Raw genomic sequence first — 18,320 nt, forward strand, 5'->3', positions numbered from 1 at the left:
GGTTAGCATTGTTGCCTTCCAGCACCAGGGACCCAGGTTCGATTCTAGCCTTGGACTGTCTGTGTGGAGTTTGCACATTCTCCCTGTGTCTGCATGTATTTCCTCCGGGTGCACTGGTTTCCTCCCACAGTTCAAAGATATGCAGGTCAAGGTGAATTGGTCATGCTAAATTGCCTGTAGAGGTAGGTGCATTCGTTAGAGGGAATTTGGTCTGGGTGGGTGTGGACTGGTTGGGGCCGAAGGGCCTGTTTCCACACTGTAGGGAATCGAATCTAATCTATTGCTGGGAGAACGTTGGCTTGACTTCCTGAAACTCTTTGCCTAAACCGCCCTGACACCAAGTCATCTTCTCAACCAATCTTTGGTCATTTCTCTCCCTGCCCATGTCCACCATGGAATGCCTTGCTGTGTTGTTTTTATACTAAAGGTGATGACCTGAGTGCAAATTGCTGCATCTTATTTCCTTTAGATAGTTTCCAAAATGTCAGATCACTCTTCTGTCCGGCCAAGCAGTGTCACCTTGCAAATAAAATACAATTTAAAACAAAGAAGATATTGAGAGTCTGGACTGGCAGACAAACTTTTATATTTAAAATCAAAAAAACAGGTTAAATAAAATTTGTCGTGACTATACACAGTCAACTGCTTGAGTCACTTAAATAAGCTTCGAATACGTTTGCACAATTATAACAGAAAGAATACACATGGGTTGTGTGGCTGTGTAAAACAGGAGTTTGGGAGGGAAAAACAAACTTTTTTTTTCCAACTGATCACTAACTTTCCTTAATTATGTCTAAAGTGATATTTGGACAAAACAATACACTACAGGAACAATGCTGACTTAAAACAAAGCCAATACAGTCATTCAAAAGGAGAGAAGAAAAAAGGCTTTTCAAATATCCATTGGCTACTGGGAACTGGCTCTTTCTAGAATGCGAAGATCATAGCTCCTCTTGGCTGTTCGCAGTTTAAACCTGTTTGTTGAATTATTCAGTCTGATAGTTGCATTTTGAGCTGCCATGGTCGAGGGGAACACGGCAACTATCGTATAAAGTGCAGCTAGATCACCGGCATTCTTTGAGTTCTCGGTCGCTCTGTTACAGTCCCCAGAGCCACTGCTGCGTTGCTGAGAGTCTTTCAGCCACTGGATTTTGGCACCAGACATTGAAAGTTGACTGAAAAGTTTGTCTGCTTCAGTGCGAGTGATTCCTTCAGGAAGATCTGTTACCTCCAAAATTCGCCCGACAACTGAAACAAAGAAAGGAAAACATGCTAAGTAGTTCCAAGAGACATCCATTTTAGTCAGTCACTACCCACCAGTGTGTCAAACAGACGTTAGGTTCACAGATGATTCATTGTGAATCCCGCTCAGCTTTATTGTAATACAGCTGGGCTCCAATTTAAAACAGCTCGCTCTATTCACACAAGATAGATCGAGAATGAAACTGCCATCATGAAGTTCTGTATAAAATCATTCATCGATGTAGTCCTATTTATGAGAATTTGAGAAGCTAAATTGTCATGGCGCAAGCTGAAAATACAAATATAAAATTATTCTTGTTATACAAATACCACAAATCGCTGAAGAGCAGAAACTCATTTAAAACATGAAGCACAGTTAAGATTGGTTAAATCAGCCTGAACATTGCACAGCTCCAGAGTGGCTGCAAACCATTTGGGCTGAGCAATAGGAATAGATGCACCTTCCTTTAATCACGGGAAGTGGCATCAATACACTCTGAATGACTTATTTCATTATTGGCTGATAACACAACTTCAAAAACAACAACTATTCTATTGCTCAGCTTTCTGTTGTGGGCTGCCAAGTCTCCCCTCTCTGAGGAGCAATGAAAGCCCCAGTGCACACCGTCACCTGGCATCCCTTTTGCATGACAAGTCAACATTTGAAAATCAATCCCATGTTTGTGCATGCATCAAACTTTAGTTGGACAGTGTGAAGCCATTGCAAATTAGCTGTCCCTGCTGCTCAATATCTATCTTACAACATAACTAGCAGCATAAATATTTACACAAAAGGCTGAACAAAACATACCTGGCAGACTGACGTTGCTCCAGTGCATTGCTGGAATGAGCACAGAAGACATGCACATGAACGTATAATTTGCTGCTAAATTTTTGTCTAATTTCCAGGAGCGTTTATTTGTACACCAATGTGAACATCTTTTGATTCTTATTGTCTGACAAATACTAACACACTAAACAGATGAGAAGATTGATTCTCATCAGGGGTTATGCCTGATCACACCATACAGCTTCAAGTACATCCGAACAATCGCTTGTTGATACTGCATATTTTCAGGTCTCCCTCTTCACCAAAACAGACCAGCTAACAGCGGCACACTTTACAATTCACAAGGCAACGGAGATCAGCAAATGCCAAATCAGCCAGCGATTTGGTTACAATTGGGAGGAGCTTGCATTAGAATAGCTATGAATGGTAGGTTATGGACCTTTCATATGGTCATTTATCTAGATATTGCACTGTCTCCAAAAAGAAATACAAATGTTATCTGACCAATGGCAAATTAAGCATCGACTGTCACTTTCCGATTGCTGGAGCTACAAAACTTTAGTGAGCATATCTTAAATCTGTACAAGTCCTCATTCTATATATGCACTTCAATTCTCTTCAATGAAATGACAGCAGAAGTAGATGGAAGGAGCAGACAGACAGGCATGTACACAAAGCTTAGTAAACTCCTAGGATTCTAGATTGGACAGATAAAACGAGAGTCTTCCACACACACAAGAACACACCAAAGTATTGTCAATTCAGAATGGGAAAAGTCTTTTCAGAGGTGTCAGAACGACTGCCAAGACAAATCTTCCAAGGAATGTGCTGGAGTGGGACATTTTCCCACAGTTGATTTTCCTTTTACTCTTTTAAAAGCAAGAGTTTTTGTGCTGTAAATTACTAGAATTAAGAACCAGTAACAGAGAGAAGTCACTGGGGAAATGACAGGAACAGCAGTCTACCTCCTGGACCAATTAATTTCCAGGATTGAGAATGAAACCGAGGAATGATAGAGAAGGATTTGGGAGTTTGGCAAGAAGACTTCCTTGCCCCAACTTGTGGTGTTGCACTCAACTGTGAAAAGGAATATTTAGTAAAGATATAAGGATTAATATTAACGTGACAACGTAACAAATGCAATCAACGGTAACATGAAAAAGGTGCCAAGAATAAGGCCATGGAAATGGCCTTTGACTGTGCCTGAGCCTCATCCACAAGCTTATAGTAGCATTAAGACATAAACAATTCACTGAGCTAGCCACTCTGCCAAAACCAATTTGTCTTGTGTCTGTCCACCCTGGGAAACACAACTGTGCAGCCTTCTGAAGCTGCACTGTATAAAAGGCAGAGTAACTTGGTGCTTTATGAACAGTGAAAATGGCACTATTTCCAAATGTTGTTCATAAAACATGGAAATAATTTGAGCTGGAACTTTAATAATGTCTCAAGGACTATCAAACTCCAGAATCCAAAATCAAATAGATATTGTCTACAACAAGAGCCAAAACGTGTGGTGCTGGAAAAGCACAGCAGGTCAGGCAGTTCCAAGGAGCAGGAGAATCGATGTTTCCAGCATACGCTCTTCATCAGGAATCCTCATTCCTGATGAAGAGCATATGCTGGAAACGTCGATTCTCCTGCTCCTTGGAACTGCCTGACTTGCTGTGCTTTTCCAGCAACACCCGTTTTGACTCTGATCTCCAGCGTCTGCAATCCTCACTTTCTCCTAATTGTCTACAACAGAGCTGTAGCCGAGAGTCTGTAAGCCAAAACAGAACAGACTTCCATGGAACGAACCTGAATGTACATTCCCCCAGAAGACACCGAGTGGATGCTGTCAGCTCTTAACGAGTGAATGCTAATAGTATTCCAATTTCCACATAGGTTTTCAAAAAAAATTAGTGTATGAGAGCTGAGAACAAGATCAACATTCGTTGCCTCGTGAGAATGTGGTCGTGAGCTGCTTTCTTGAACCACTGCATTCCACATACTGTAGGTAGATGCACAATACTCTTAGGGAGGGAATTCCAGGATCTTGATCCAGTGACAGTGAAGGGACAGCGACATATTTCCAAATCAGGATGGTGAGGGCCTTGGAGGGAAACCTGCAGGTGGTCTTCCCATGCATCTGCTGTCCTTATCCTTCTAGATGGTAGTGGTCATGGGTTTAGAAGAGGTTGCCTAAGAACCTTTGGTGAATTGCTGCAGTGCATCTTGGAGATGGTACACACTGCTGCTACTGAGCGTCGGTGGGGGGAGGGAGTGAATGTCTAAAGTGGTGGATGGGTTGCATGAATAGGATATTCATAAACAAGCACAATCACAGTCAGAACAAAAAATAACCGCAATATGGCTTCAAGAGAGGTTTAAAATTAACTGGGAAATTCTGGAGGTATTCTGGAGAAACTGAATAACTTTGTTAAACATCACGGCACAGATATTTTCCACCCTGTATTATAAACTTCAGTAAATAGCCCAGAGGAATTAGGACTTCCTTCCTACCCTGTATATAGTGCACCAGACTATTCACTGAAGATCCACAGATACCAACTGCTGCAGAGATACTGATGATATAGCAAACATGAACTCAAACATGATAATGTAAGCTTTAGAAATCTTCATCAGATTAAAGGAGTAGATCACAAAACCTATGAAGTTCCACAATCCTCTTTTGTTATAAAAGCAGGGAATGCTGGGCAAATTCAGTAGATCTGGCAGCACTTGTGGAGAGAGAAATGCAGCTAACATTTCAAGTCTGGTATAACTTCTTCAGAAACTCGTTTGGATCCACTTTGTTGTGGGCTGCGTGGAAAATGTGGAATGAAGATTGTAGAGTTGGCCTTGACAGTTTATAACACGTCAGTGCATATAACACCATTTGCCACAATGAGGCAGGAACAGCACTTTTGGCTCAGTTGTTGGCATGCAGAAATGAACTGAACCAGGATACCTTGTACAACCATTTTCCATTGAAGACATTTACACAAATACAAATTTATAAAAGTTATTTCTGTGAGCAGAGCCAAAAAAATAGGGTCATTCAATCTGGGAGTCATTTGCAGAAATAACATGAGATCAGTTGAGTACCCCATAAGTATTATGAGGCAATTCAGTAACTTGAGGAACACAAGAGTTTTCTGTGTAAAGCTCCCCATATCTTGGTTTGGAGCACTCACTAGCAACACTCTGAATAAGCAGTGCAGTTGTGCAACAAGCCAACAGTCCCCACACAGGCTGCACACAATTTAAATCAACACATATTCACCATAAATTAATATTAATGTTTATTTCTTTCATTCTGCTTCCAATGCCCCCTTTTCCAATTTAATGGCATGTTGTCGCTGAAAGTTTTTTTGTTCTTTTGTGGGATGTGAATGTTGCTGCCTGGGCCAGCATTTGTTCCCCATTGCTCAGTGTCCTCGAGAAGCTGCATCCTTGAATTGCCGCACTCGTTAAGGTGGAGGGACATCCACATTGCGGCTAGTGAGGGCTGTCCGGGATTTGAACCCAGTGACACTGAAGGAATGGTGATATATTTCCAAATGTTATGACCACACCCCAGGTTAGGGTGCCCAAATTATTCTTGTTCCAGACAGATACTCCAAATTGTTCAGTACCAACTGAGGAGGGATGAACAGACTCCCTTTCTTTATTCACCTGCCCCCTAGGTTGGTTACAACAAGACTAATTTAAAAAGGTTCCCTCCTTTGGGGATATGTCCCAAAATATGTTTTAAAAGGAGCCAATTTAACCAGGTTTTAGTGAGTTAGCAAAAGAGTGAGGTTACGGATTGTTAAAGTGACAGGCTATAATAACGCAACACAAATACACACAGATCAGGAATAAGAAATGAGATGAATCTTACATAACTTTCCCCTATAGCCACACCATCCAGCCTTCAAATTATACATTAGAGTGCGCAGATGGAGGCGAATGTGAAATTTATTGGGTGTTTGCTCGAGCCAAGGAAAATGTATTGGGTACCTGTACCAGAAGTGCTTTTTTTTTAGATTAGACTTAGATTAGACTTACAGTGTGGAAACAGGCCCTTCGGCCCAACAAGTCCACACCGACCCGCCGAAGCGCAACCCACCCATACCCCTACATTTACCCCTTTACCTAACACTATGGGCAATTTAGCATGGCCAATTCACCTGACCCGCACATCTTTGTGACTGTGGGAGGAAACCGGAGCACCCGGAGGAAACCCACGCAGACACGGGGAGAACGTGCAAACTCCACACAGTCAGTCGCCTGAGTCGGGAATTGAACCCGGGTCTACAGGCGCTGTGAGGCAGCAGTGCTAACCACTGTGCCACCGTGCCGCCCACTGTGCCACCGTGCCACCGTGCCGCTCCCAAGATAGTTTGCAGAAAGCATAGTACCTTCTGGAAAAAAAAGGGATAAACTTAACTCAGGTAACTGGTTCATTAGCTATATTTAATGAGTACTGTAATGGAAACCAGCCTAACCTTTAGCACAGAAAAGTATCTGTACAAGAAAGAATGAGCACGGACTGATTTGCTGTGTCAAAGCTTTTATAACATCTTCAAAAGGGTAAAACTAAATAAAAAATGGACATAGATTTGGATTTTCAGCAAACTTTTGACAATGTCCGAGCCACGTTGCTTTATTAAGCCATTACTTTAAATAGGTTACTGCTGGTGTTAAAATAATACAAATCCAAAAATCTAAGCACAAGTGGGTCAAGGAAAGGTGTAGTGTCATACAGATATTGGAGTACCACCATTCTCACACTTCTGTTACTCATCCACATAAATGATGCAGTGGCGCTGGTGCTGGACTGGGGTGGACAAAGTTATAGTCCAACAGGTTTATTCAGACCCGAGGAAGGAGCAACGCTCCGAAAGCTAGCGCTTCTGAATAAACCTGTCGGACTATAACCTGGCGGTGTGATTTTTAACATAAATAAATGACCTTGCTGCAGAAAGTAAAGGTACGCTTGTTAAATTTGAGACAACACTGACATAGGGAAAGTAGTACAGCAAGTGGATACAGTTGATTGCAGAGTGAATTAGGTTGATTATGCAAGTGGGTGAACAAGTTTAACAAGTAAACTTAATCGTGAAAGGGTTAAGAATGCACAGTACAGGGAGACAATGAGGAATAAAATTAAGACAGAGAAAATTAGTGGAGTCAACAACTCCAATGTTGAGATATGTGGGGAAACAATTACTGTTGGGGCTCAGAGCCAGACAGGGGGGACAGGTCTCTAGATTTTGCTCAGGTCATTAAATGTCAACTCCTACCAAAATATTTAATTCCTCTTTTCAAAATGTTGCTACTTTGCTGTTTCATTTACATTGTTTAGCTGAAATTACTGGATAATTCAAATCTATTATTCAAATAAAGACCACAAATGATCAGTAGGCACTACAACATGAACAGTGATTCAGCTTTTAATAGTCTCACTTTCAGCCTGGAAAACCTTCACCAGAAAACTAACCCATTTACATACTTTCTGCAATGGTTCAGATACTAACCAACATCACCTGTGCCAAGGTCGGTAGACGCTGATTTCAGGGTTGGCTTCTTTCCTCGTTTAGTGTGTTTTGTACTGCATGGACCCTTTCAAATAAAATAAACCACAGAATTATACTATAGTACAGCACGTAAAGATCAGTAGCAGCTTACAAAAGGAAGAAGATAAGATCTCTAAAAAATAAGGAGCCGGAGTAGACCAGTCAGAAAGATCATGGCTGATCTGATTTGTGGCTTTACTTCCACTCCACTGCCTGTTCCCTCCCTGATGAAGGAGCAGCACTCCAAAAGCTTGTACTTCCAAATAAATCTGTTGGACTATAACCTCGTGTTGTGAGATTTTTAACTTTATCCTTCCCTGCCTTCCGAATAACCTTTGACTCCCTTGCAGATCAAAAAGCTGCCTTCAACATAGCTGATGACTCAGCCTTCACTACGTTTGCAGATAAACACCCTTCTCAAAGGAGAAATTGGTCCTTATCTCTATCATAAGCGGGAGACCCCTTTACTCTGAAACTGTGCTTCCTTTTTCAAGATTCCCTCACGAGATGAAACATTCACTTAGAATTTTCCGTATAAAAGGTCTTCCTGAATCTAGCATGTTTCAATGAGATCACCTCTCATTTCTTCTGAACTCTAGAGAATAATGACCCAATTTACTCAGCCTCTCATCATAGGAAATCATCCAATTGAGTGAATCTTCTCTGTACTGTATCCAAAGCAAATATATTCTTCCTTAAATATGGAGACCAAAACTGTGCATAGAATTGCAAGTGTGGTCTCACCAAATCCTTCTACAACTGTAGCAAGACTAATTTGCCCTTATTCTCCTGTCCCCTTGCAATAAAGCTCAACATACCATCTGCTTTCTTTCTTGTTTGGAGTATATAATTTTTGATGTTCCTTGTATGAACATCAATATTAAGAAACTTTTTACTCCACTGAAAAAAAAACTACTTTTCTATTCTTAAAACCAAAGTGAATACCTCACACTTCCCCACATTACACTCCATCTGTCATGTTGTTGCTCAGACACTTACCCTTTCTATAGCTCCATGCAGCTTTACATTTCCACCTAGCTTTGTATCACTGGCAAATTTAAATACATTACGCTTGGTTTCGTCACCTAAGTCATTAACACATATTAAAAAGTCGAGGCTCCAAGAATAAACTGAAGACAGAGAAAATTAGTGGAGTCAACAATTTCAATGTTGAGATAGGTAGAGAAACAATTACTGCTTGGATTCATAGCCAGACAGTGGGGAACAAGTCTAATCCCTGCGCGCTCCACTAGTTACAGCCTACCAACCTCTTTGCATGTGGCTCAGGCAACAATCCAGAGAGTCCACGCTTTAATTTAAACCCCGACTCCTCAAATTGTCCCAGCAGATCATTATCCCAGGTCCACCTATGTGGTTGGTTCCCACATGGATTGTACTAACTGGACGCTCCTGCTCCTGGTCGCCATGAAGAGATGGGGAGGCATGGTGGCTCAGTGGTTAGCACTGCTGCCTCACAGCGCCAGGGACCTGGGTTCAATTCCTGCCTCGGGTGACTGTGTGGAGTTTGCATATTCTCCCCGTGTCTGTGTGGGTTTCCTCCGGGTGCTCTGGTTTCCTCCCACTATCCAAAGATGTTCAAGTTAGCTGAAATATGGTGTTACAGGGATAGGGTAGGTCTGGGTGGGATGCTCTTTGGAGGGTTGGTGTAAGAGTCAATGGGCTAAATGGCCTGCTTCCACACTGTAGGGATTCTATGTTCTTCACTTTGACCCCCCGCCGGGCAAGCAACTCAACCATGGGAATTCCCAGTTACGGCTGCAATGAGAAGTATCTATCCCCAGACTGTACTGTCCCCTATCAGTACCATATTCCTTTTCACTCCCTCCAACAGCATCCAATTGAATGACGTCCTGGATGCTCCTATGATCAATATGCCCATCCACTGGGTAACTCCGGTACTCATTCACAGAGATAGTTTAGAAAATATTTAGCATCAACTAGTGCACAGGAGAAATGGGCAAATACTTATCCAATAGCATATCTTATTAAACCTTGCTAAGAGGAACCTATTGAGAAACAGTAACACTTTAACCAAGGTAAAACAAACTGGCATGTAGCCTGGAGCTTATCATGCGTGGCACTTCCTAGTTGCAATATCAAGATGACATTGTTGTCTGGGTGCTAAGCAGATGATGTCCACAGAGTCTAATAGATGACACTGTACCCCTCCAGTACAAAACTCAAACCAAAACCAACCCTAAACGACTGAAGTAGTGCTTTCCCCTCATTCTTTTCCATTTCATACCTGATGAGTTGAATACTGGCATTGTCCATGGATTACTGGAGGTGGGCATACAGGAAGGTTGTACTGCAAAGGCTGGCCAAGTAAAGAATAACGAGTGTCACCTATTCAAGAAAAGAGACGTTGACTTTGCAAGCATGCTCAACAACTTAAGTTTGCAACTTGCGCCCAAAGCACAGAAAGTGGGATACCATCCCTCAGTGGAGAGAAACATACAAAGCTACAGTCTGTTAAGACATCTAAAAAGTTTGAGACGCTACGTTCAGTTGACATTACTCACCTTCCAGTTACAGCACTGAATATAATTAGGAAGTATCCATAACAGTAAGCAGGAACAGGTAACTGTGTTAATTATAACAAGCTGCAGTAACTTTAAATGAATGCCATTCCTACAACTTACTCTATCACTATGAAGTGAGGTAATTAATACATTGCGTACATAAACAGTCTGTGCATTATAAGAATTGTTAAATACAAAAACATCAAAATATTTCAAAAATGTTATCTGGAGAAGTATTCACCTTGTGCTGGACCCACAGGTCTGGAGAACTGGGCAATAAGTGGCAGTGGTGCTAGAGCAGGACAGACATTTGTCACATTTGTCACTGGAGATGGTGTTGGCGACTGAGTTGGAGAGTTAAGAGGACTGTTTAGTTGGGCATTGACCTGAGGAAATAAATGTCAACTGTCAATAGCAATGACAAATAAGCAGGTTTACCTGACTTCTCTAGATTGATAGAATACCAGGAAATACGTCAGGAACTTTATTATCGGTTAAATGTCTATACTGGCAATTAACAACTTAGAGAATTCCATAGAGCTGACCCAGATTACTTTCCACTTTGTGGGGTAAAAGGGACGACCTCTGTGTCTGTCTGCACATCCCACTGTCACACTATTGTGTCACGTTTTTCCATTGTAAACCTCAGTATCAAAATTAACAATGGAAACTTCCGAAATAAACTCACCGCATTGTAATAACATTCCCTAAGAGAGGTGGCACTGTATGTGTTTTAAATCTCCCAGCTTTCTCATTCCAGATAACTTCCTATACTCCAACCTACTCTAATTCTGTTCCTCAGATTTCCTTAATTTTTGCTAGTTTAATATCAAATCATAATATATTGAAAATGAAAAAGTGACCAACTTTAAAATGTGACTGAATTATCTTAGCGTCCCTCCACTTGTGCTGCTGTGGTAATGTCCATATCTTCGAGGCAGGAGACCGGAGTTCACCTGCTCCAGAGTTATGGGATAACTCATCTGGACATGTTGATTAAAAATATCTACAATTATGTAATGTCATGATAGCCTTTTATAAATATGGCACCCATCTGGTTCTGGGGAGTGTATTCACTAAAGCAGCATAAGGGCCTGCAGTATGTTGCTGCAGGCAGTGGAACCAGTCCCATTTCCTCATACCACAACATGAAGTCTCCCCCTCAGTATTGGCTTCCATGTATCTCCTGTATCTGTCTATCTATGATTCCTACTATACAACACTTTCAGATCAGAGTCACTGGCATAGCAAGCATATCACACATCGAGAAATACTATCAGAGATGGTAAACTTAACTGCTCACTGCAAAAAAGTGCAAGGATTGAAAATTGAATCATTGCACAAAAGCTGGAAAGACTGGTAAATCTCCAGCTAGCAATGTCAGGTTGACTGAATGTGGGGTGCCAACACTGGGACCTGAATTGGTGACTTCATTGGCCAACATGGCATGAACCAAACTAAAAAAAAGGCTTTATGCTGCTGTAGGGGACAGCACGAATGACATCTCACAAAGGCAGCAATGTACTTTAACTAACCTGAGGTATATTATTTCACCATTTACTCAGTAATACAGCGAAGACTCAATTTAAAAAAAAGGTGTGCAATAGCCTCCCAGCTTTCATAATTCCTAACATATCATAAGCTGTCACTTCCTGAGCGATGCTTCACTGAATAAACTATAGAGCTCGCTCCAAAGGTGCAATATACTGCATCATTGACAACAAACTTCCCATACTCCCAGAAAAACAACTAAAATGACAATAATGACTTCATTTAAAGCATCAAGAGGAGAGGATTGTCAAAAATGTACTCCTTCAAGTTAATGCATTTATCTACTGGTTTTGTCATCATGATAAAACTATTCTCATTGACAGGGTTTGCAACATCAATAAAGGTGAAGGTGGTTTCATTGTAGTAACTACCAAAAATACTTTCAGAACTGTTACAGTTCTCAATTCTCATAAGGACTGAATAGCAGTGACTTGGAGGAGAAGTTAAATGCTTAAATTCCTGCACACAGTTTTATGTTATTTCAAATTAAATGTTTTGCTAAAAGCTGATTTATCAACCAGCTGAGACACGTGGAAGCTTTGTAACCCCTTTGCCTTAAAACCAGAAGCTGAGAGTTCCAGGACTGGTTAGCCATTAGCCACAGAAAGAACATGTAATCATCTGCCTGCTCATCTTTTCAAAAGCTTTCCCACTATTTCTCAAAGGAGAAAGAAAAAAGTGTGGAAAGTAAAAACTGGAATGGGGGGGGGGGGGGTTTGCAGAAGGTAATTTACATGGTTTACAGACATATTTATGTATTGAATTAATTGAAAATAAATTTCAATATAGTCCCATATATCCAAACCCTACCATAATGTCACATGAACTCATTGTGAAAAATAGTGCAAAAGATTCACTAGCAAAATAACATGGAACACAGAGAAACAATGGGATATTTTTCTTGCTCCATTCCTTTGAGTATTTAGGAAATCAGAAAGCTTGGAACTCTTACATAAAACGTTTTTGATGTTTTTGATCAATTGTTTGTATTAATGTCAATTTCAAAATTCTTTTGCTGACCAAAGGTATCAAGGGTTCTGAAATGAAAGTAGGGACACGGAGTTCGGCTGCAAGCGAGCCATGATCTCACTGAATGGCAGAACAGGTTTGAGGAGTTAAAATGCCTACTTCTCACCTTAAAGTAAACCAAACTAGTTCAATTTGAAGGCAAAAGAATGCTGTTGCCCTTCAGCTTCTCAATTCACTATCCACTGGATGAAGAGGTATGAGAGTGACCTCTTTCTAGATTGCCTCTGAGCAACTAAGTGTACAGGAGTATACCACAGTTGGTACAGAAAGTTTACCTGCCATTCTCTCCCTTCAGGTGGAGAAGTACCTCATCTCCCCTTATAGCCAGACAACATCACAAACATACTATCTGAGAAATTTTACTGGAGCTATGGCTTATATTGTAGAAGACCAGTTAAAAATAATAGACTTCAGTAGCCCAAAAGATAAATGAGGCAAAACATAATTTCACAACGGTAGTGTGTTCTTTAACAGGACAAAAGAGGACTAATGTCAGGGCCATGGCATATGCCGTATACAGCGTGAGTAAAAGCGTAGATATTGTTGCTGTCAAGTAAAAAGAACAGGAAAGCTGTTTGCTGCCGTATTGGTCTGATTGCTAAGGGGAATAGTGACTATACTTGACAATCAGAAAATGAAATACTTATTTGCTTCATTTTTAAAATGAAAGTTATATGGCTCTGTATACAGGAAGTCAAACTGAAGGGTGAAAATCCAGTGAAGGATCTCGTGGACCAGGGCAAACTGACATCATTTAGTCTCCTTTTCAAAGTCATATAACCTGACCTTAATTTTATATTAGAATAAATATCTACATCCCATTTACATTGGAAACCTTGTACTTCAAAATCTATCACAATGTGATTATACTCTCCCAATAATGGTGCACACAACAGACAATGTATCTTTACTGAACATATCACCAAATATTACAAAATTGTTATAGCACAGGGGAACAAGCATTTGGCACAACACGCCCGCACCATCTCTCCAATCACTTAGTGCCATTCTTCCATCTTCTCTCCATACTGCACATTCTCCCTTTTCAAATCACTACCTAATTCCCTTTTGGATACCTCAACCGAACCTCCCTCAAGGAAGTGCATTCTTAAGCTCTTACTGCCTGAAATAGCTTTTCTTCAGATTGCTTTTGTTTCTTTTACTCATCACTTTAAATCTATGCCCTCTTTTGCTTGATCCTTTCACAAGTGGGAACATTTTTCTCCTTATTTACTCTGTCCAGGTCGCTCATGGTTTTGAATTCTTTGATCAGATTTTTTTTTCCAACCTTCTCTTCTGCTGCTAAACAAAATTATTGCGACTTCCAAAAACACCAGTCTGGGAAGCAGCACTAGCAGGTGGTTAATGGCACAAAAAAGGTCTCTGCTTTCTTATTACAGTAAAAGTATAACTCTTATTTATTGATTTAAAAAGGAACAAATACAGAATCAAAATAAATGACCTAACTGAGACCATAAAGCGTAACTTTTAAGTTGTCAACAATATCAGTGTAATTCAGGAGAGCCAGAGGCAAATAATTTTGGCTTCTTTAACTTCATTATTGAAACATCAACTGAAAACTAAAATACTTTTCTATGTAACCTAGCATTGCTAACCTGACCCTCTTTCTTCTGTAGAGTTCTCACTATCCCATTTAGAAGTGGAGCAATCTTCTCAAATCTGGGATCTAAATCAGCTGAGAGTGCTTTTTTTCAGGAAGTCAGAAGTTCAGAATGAAAAGGTTAGCCTGGCCATTTTCAGGCCAGTCTCTGACATGCAGAATACGAACACATACGATCTCTGGTCAATGCATATACCCATCATTACACACGTGGAGCACTTACGAGTATCTGATCGAGCAATTCAAGTGCTGCCGTGCAAGGGTTAGAATTTACTATCTCAAGATTATGTTGTCATTAGTACAATCAGTACAAACACAAGGCAAATGTCTCAGATAGGTAGCAGCATGAACCATATCACACAACTGTATCAAGTATAGAATTCAAGATGATCAGAGTACCTGTGTTGGGTTGTCAGGGCTGTAAAGTTCAGTGGGTTTCTGCCCTCGCTGCTCCACACTATAATATTTACATTGGTTCCACTGTGGTAACAAGGGAGGTTGAGGAGGCTGAGGGCCATTAGGCACACTCAGTTGCATGACCACAACTCCATGACTGGGTGCTGGCACACCTGAGAATGGGGGGAGAAAAAGGCTCAGTCAACCTTCATGGAAAAAGTTGCACAGGAAGCTTCAATGTAATAGATCGTAACCAATTTCTACCAAATACCGGTTTGAGAACCTTAATTTAAAACATACTCACCTCTTGAGGAAGGGTCTGAAGATACTTGCTGTTGCAAAATATTATCCAAAAGGATCAGCCACAGAGTCATTCAAGTGTAGTGAGTCAATTTTAATAGCATCCATGATCAAGTTATATTTGCAAACATTTTGGAAACCTAGTCATATCTTTATCTGTCCAAGTCAGTAAATGGCCAACGAAGGTAATGGGAATAAAAGTAAAAACTTCAATATTGGACTTCCATAAATATAGATTTGTTTTAATTTTAATGGCCAATTTGAAAAGTCATCTTACAGATAATCATAATTTCTTTTAAAAGTTGAACATTACATTAGACTGAACCTGAAACCAGAGAATTGACTCGACACAGACTAAAGCCTGCTTTCTGTGCTCAGTGAAAAAAATACCACCTTTTATAGTGCCGGTATATCGAGGCACATTTGGAACTGTTCAACATGATGCTTTCTTGACTATTACGTTCAAGGGTCTGGTTACAGAACAAAAAGAACTGGTTGTAAAGATGCAGAAGGTCACAAAATGAAATACCGTGCATAAGCAACTCAAAGCCTGTTGGAAAGCAATATGTTAAGTCTCCTCACCGCTGGAATAGAAGATTGGTCAGGTTAGTCAAAAAGTCAAGAATTACTGCAGTACCGCAAAACCTGTGGTGATTTGCAATTCAACGACGTAGCTCTTTCTCGCGACATGTGGCTGATTTGCGCATTAATAACAATGTGTGATTCACACACTTATTTATTCAACAAAGTCTGTCCTGGTATTAATTTGGTGCTGTCTTCAGGTAAAATCCAGCCAAAATTTAAAGTGAATTTAAGATTGCAATCATCCCAGCCTTAATTACAAAATATTTCCCTGCTGATCCATAACAAGTACTGGAGGGCATGCATATCTGCTCATCTTTTGGGTTTCTGCTCATCTTGATGGTGCATATCCCTCAGCAGATAATTAAACGGTTGCAGGTGCTGATGCCAGTGATTTATGCGTTCACATGATAGTATCTCAGAGACTTGCAACCTAGATGCCAGAAACTACTTTGACAGCACTCATCTCAAGAATGTCAACAGATGACTTTAACTCTATTGCTTGTTGCCCAACATCAGTTCGATTTCTCTGAACTTCAAGACATTAGTAAGCTCCAGTTTACCAGTGAGAATGTTCCAATTACAGCAGTACTTTAGCTAAAAGGCTACTTGGATTGCAACTTCTGGATTTATTAAGGTTATATTTTATACTGTATTCAGGAATATTCACCTTTTCAGGAAAAATCCAAAGGAACTCAATTCTATGAAAATAGAATTCTGCCCTTTCCCTCTTTATTGCCAAACAAAGTTCTACTGCATACTTCAGAGTAGCAATTAGCAGAAAGGGTGTACACCGTCTACCTTGTGAACTTCTCCACAACCTGAATGATTGCCATGAGGGAGAGGCGAGAACTGCCTCTGAAACACCTTTCTCAGTCACCCACTCCTACTGTGAGAAGCCTGGTTAATGCAACAGGCAGACCCTAATATTTTGAAGCTGTAACCATCTGGATATGTAAGGAATGCCACACAATACCACAGGACTGCTTCAGAAAGAGTCAAACTCACTTCTTCTAAGTTAGGGTCAGTTGTGAAACATTCCTGGTAACCATAAATATATACACAGTTTGCCCCTCAATTTTGTTCAGTGACTCTTAGTTCCACCCAAAAGTGTGCCATTTGATTTATGCAGTCTTATTCTCTGGCAGCCCAATTAACTACCCACAGCACTGTAAAACTCTTGGTTTACTTCCTCAGAAACCTCTTTTTAGAAGCTTTGCTTTGCTTGTATATTATTTCAATATAAATGCAGTATTCCTCTACATCAGAGCAACTAATTGTCATTGAAGCCAAGTGCTGGAAAAACTCAGTGGATCTGGCAACTGTGACCTGAGTTAATGTTTCGGGTCCTGTGACTTTTCTTTAGACTTCATCGGACCCGAAACCTTAACTGTTTTTCTCTCTCTCTCTCCACACATACTTGCTGAGTTTCTTTAGCAACTTCTATTTATACTTCTTGATTTTCAGCATCCACAGTTCTTTTTTTGTCACTGGAGCTAGCTTAGCAGAAAACTATCTATCTGCATTATTTGAAGTAGGGATGCAAACATTTTGGATCTCTCAACTCAGAAATAATTTCTCTTGCCACAGCTATCTCTAGATTAGCAAAATTCTGCTGTACAAGCAGTTCTTCACCCTTTAATTGCACAAGCAGTAGCTTAGGTCTGATAGTTATGCTGAGGGAGGAAGAGTATGGGGGAAGCTGAAGAATCCAGCAGCCCAGAGACATGGAGGCCCAAATGAACTTCACAACAGGATTTCTATTATCAGTTTACTTAGTTTATTGCTCTGTGGTCTATCCATCAATCATTAGTAGACAGGAGTTAATATTGAGACTTTAATCTTTGACTTCAGGGATATGTAATCTGTCAGGTTTTTTTTGAAACCTACCCATGTTTGTTTGTTGTCATCAGATTTTCATTACCCTTTGAACTGTCTGTTCGCGTAGTAATGACAGGAAGTACAGCTTAAAACACTCCATTATAAAATCACGCAACTTAAGAGCCACAGCCTGAGCCTGATAGCTGGGTCTTTCCTCCCAAACTAATTTTCTAAACTAATGGATTGCTCTGAATTGGCATTTCAGCCAGAAAACTATTCTAACCTCGACCATTTTGACTCATCGCAAATGCATTTCTTCCTGACTTTCAATTAATCATAAATTTTGCTTTTGCAGCCAAAATCAGACCAGAAAAACAGCCCATTGTATAAATCATGCTTTTTGTTCAGCCAATTATGCTTAGTATAAATAGGACCGGAGAAATTAGGAGCACATACATGCCTTTCACAGATGCCCTGTCAAAATGCGAGCAACTGAAAGCTGCTGATGCTTTGCCAAGTTGGTATGTGCTAATCTGAACATGTGCGAGAGTAAATTTGCACTAACCTGTATATTGTTGCTGCATTTGCGCTGGGTTACAAGGAGAGGGAGACTGAGGCATCTGGTACTGCTCTGGACCAGGTGGCTGAAGGAATCCAACCGATTGGCTGAAAAAGTTTTGCCCAGTTTAGTTTTATACACAGCAGCTATTACACAGATCAACTCACACAAATTTATATAATTAAAAGTTTTGCATCTAGCGCGTGTGCGTAGTGTCACACCTGAAAGTGTGGCCTCCGAGGAGTCACACTTTAAATGTGTCACACCTCAGAGCATCACACCTACAAAGCGTCACATGTGCATAGCGGCACAAAAAAAGCCCACAGCTCGCTCAAATAAC

At 40.5% G+C, this 18,320-nt stretch overlaps 1 protein-coding gene across 6 annotated transcripts in view; it reads right to left on the reverse strand.

Moving 5' to 3' along the window:
• Positions 1 to 553: 553 nt before the first annotated feature.
• LOC132805866 (R3H domain-containing protein 2) overlaps positions 554 to 18,320 on the reverse strand; it is a 273,216-nt gene continuing 255,449 nt past the window's right edge. For 5 of the 6 annotated variants that reach the window (XM_060821189.1, XM_060821193.1, XM_060821191.1 and 2 more), the window contains 6 exons: positions 17,987 to 18,087; positions 14,722 to 14,891; positions 10,363 to 10,507; positions 9,845 to 9,945; positions 7,540 to 7,624; positions 554 to 1,248 (listed from right to left, as the gene is read on the reverse strand). In XM_060821189.1, the coding sequence (XP_060677172.1) occupies positions 908 to 1,248; positions 7,540 to 7,624; positions 9,845 to 9,945; positions 10,363 to 10,507; positions 14,722 to 14,891; positions 17,987 to 18,087 (943 nt within the window). In that variant the 3' untranslated portion in view covers positions 554 to 907. The remainder of the gene's footprint in view (positions 1,249 to 7,539; positions 7,625 to 9,844; positions 9,946 to 10,362; positions 10,508 to 14,721; positions 14,892 to 17,986; positions 18,088 to 18,320) is intronic. The other variant, XM_060821190.1, reaches the window with a different exon arrangement.

Source organism: Hemiscyllium ocellatum, chromosome X (assembly GCF_020745735.1).
Source record: "Hemiscyllium ocellatum isolate sHemOce1 chromosome X, sHemOce1.pat.X.cur, whole genome shotgun sequence".
Taxonomy (NCBI): domain Eukaryota; kingdom Metazoa; phylum Chordata; class Chondrichthyes; order Orectolobiformes; family Hemiscylliidae; genus Hemiscyllium; species Hemiscyllium ocellatum.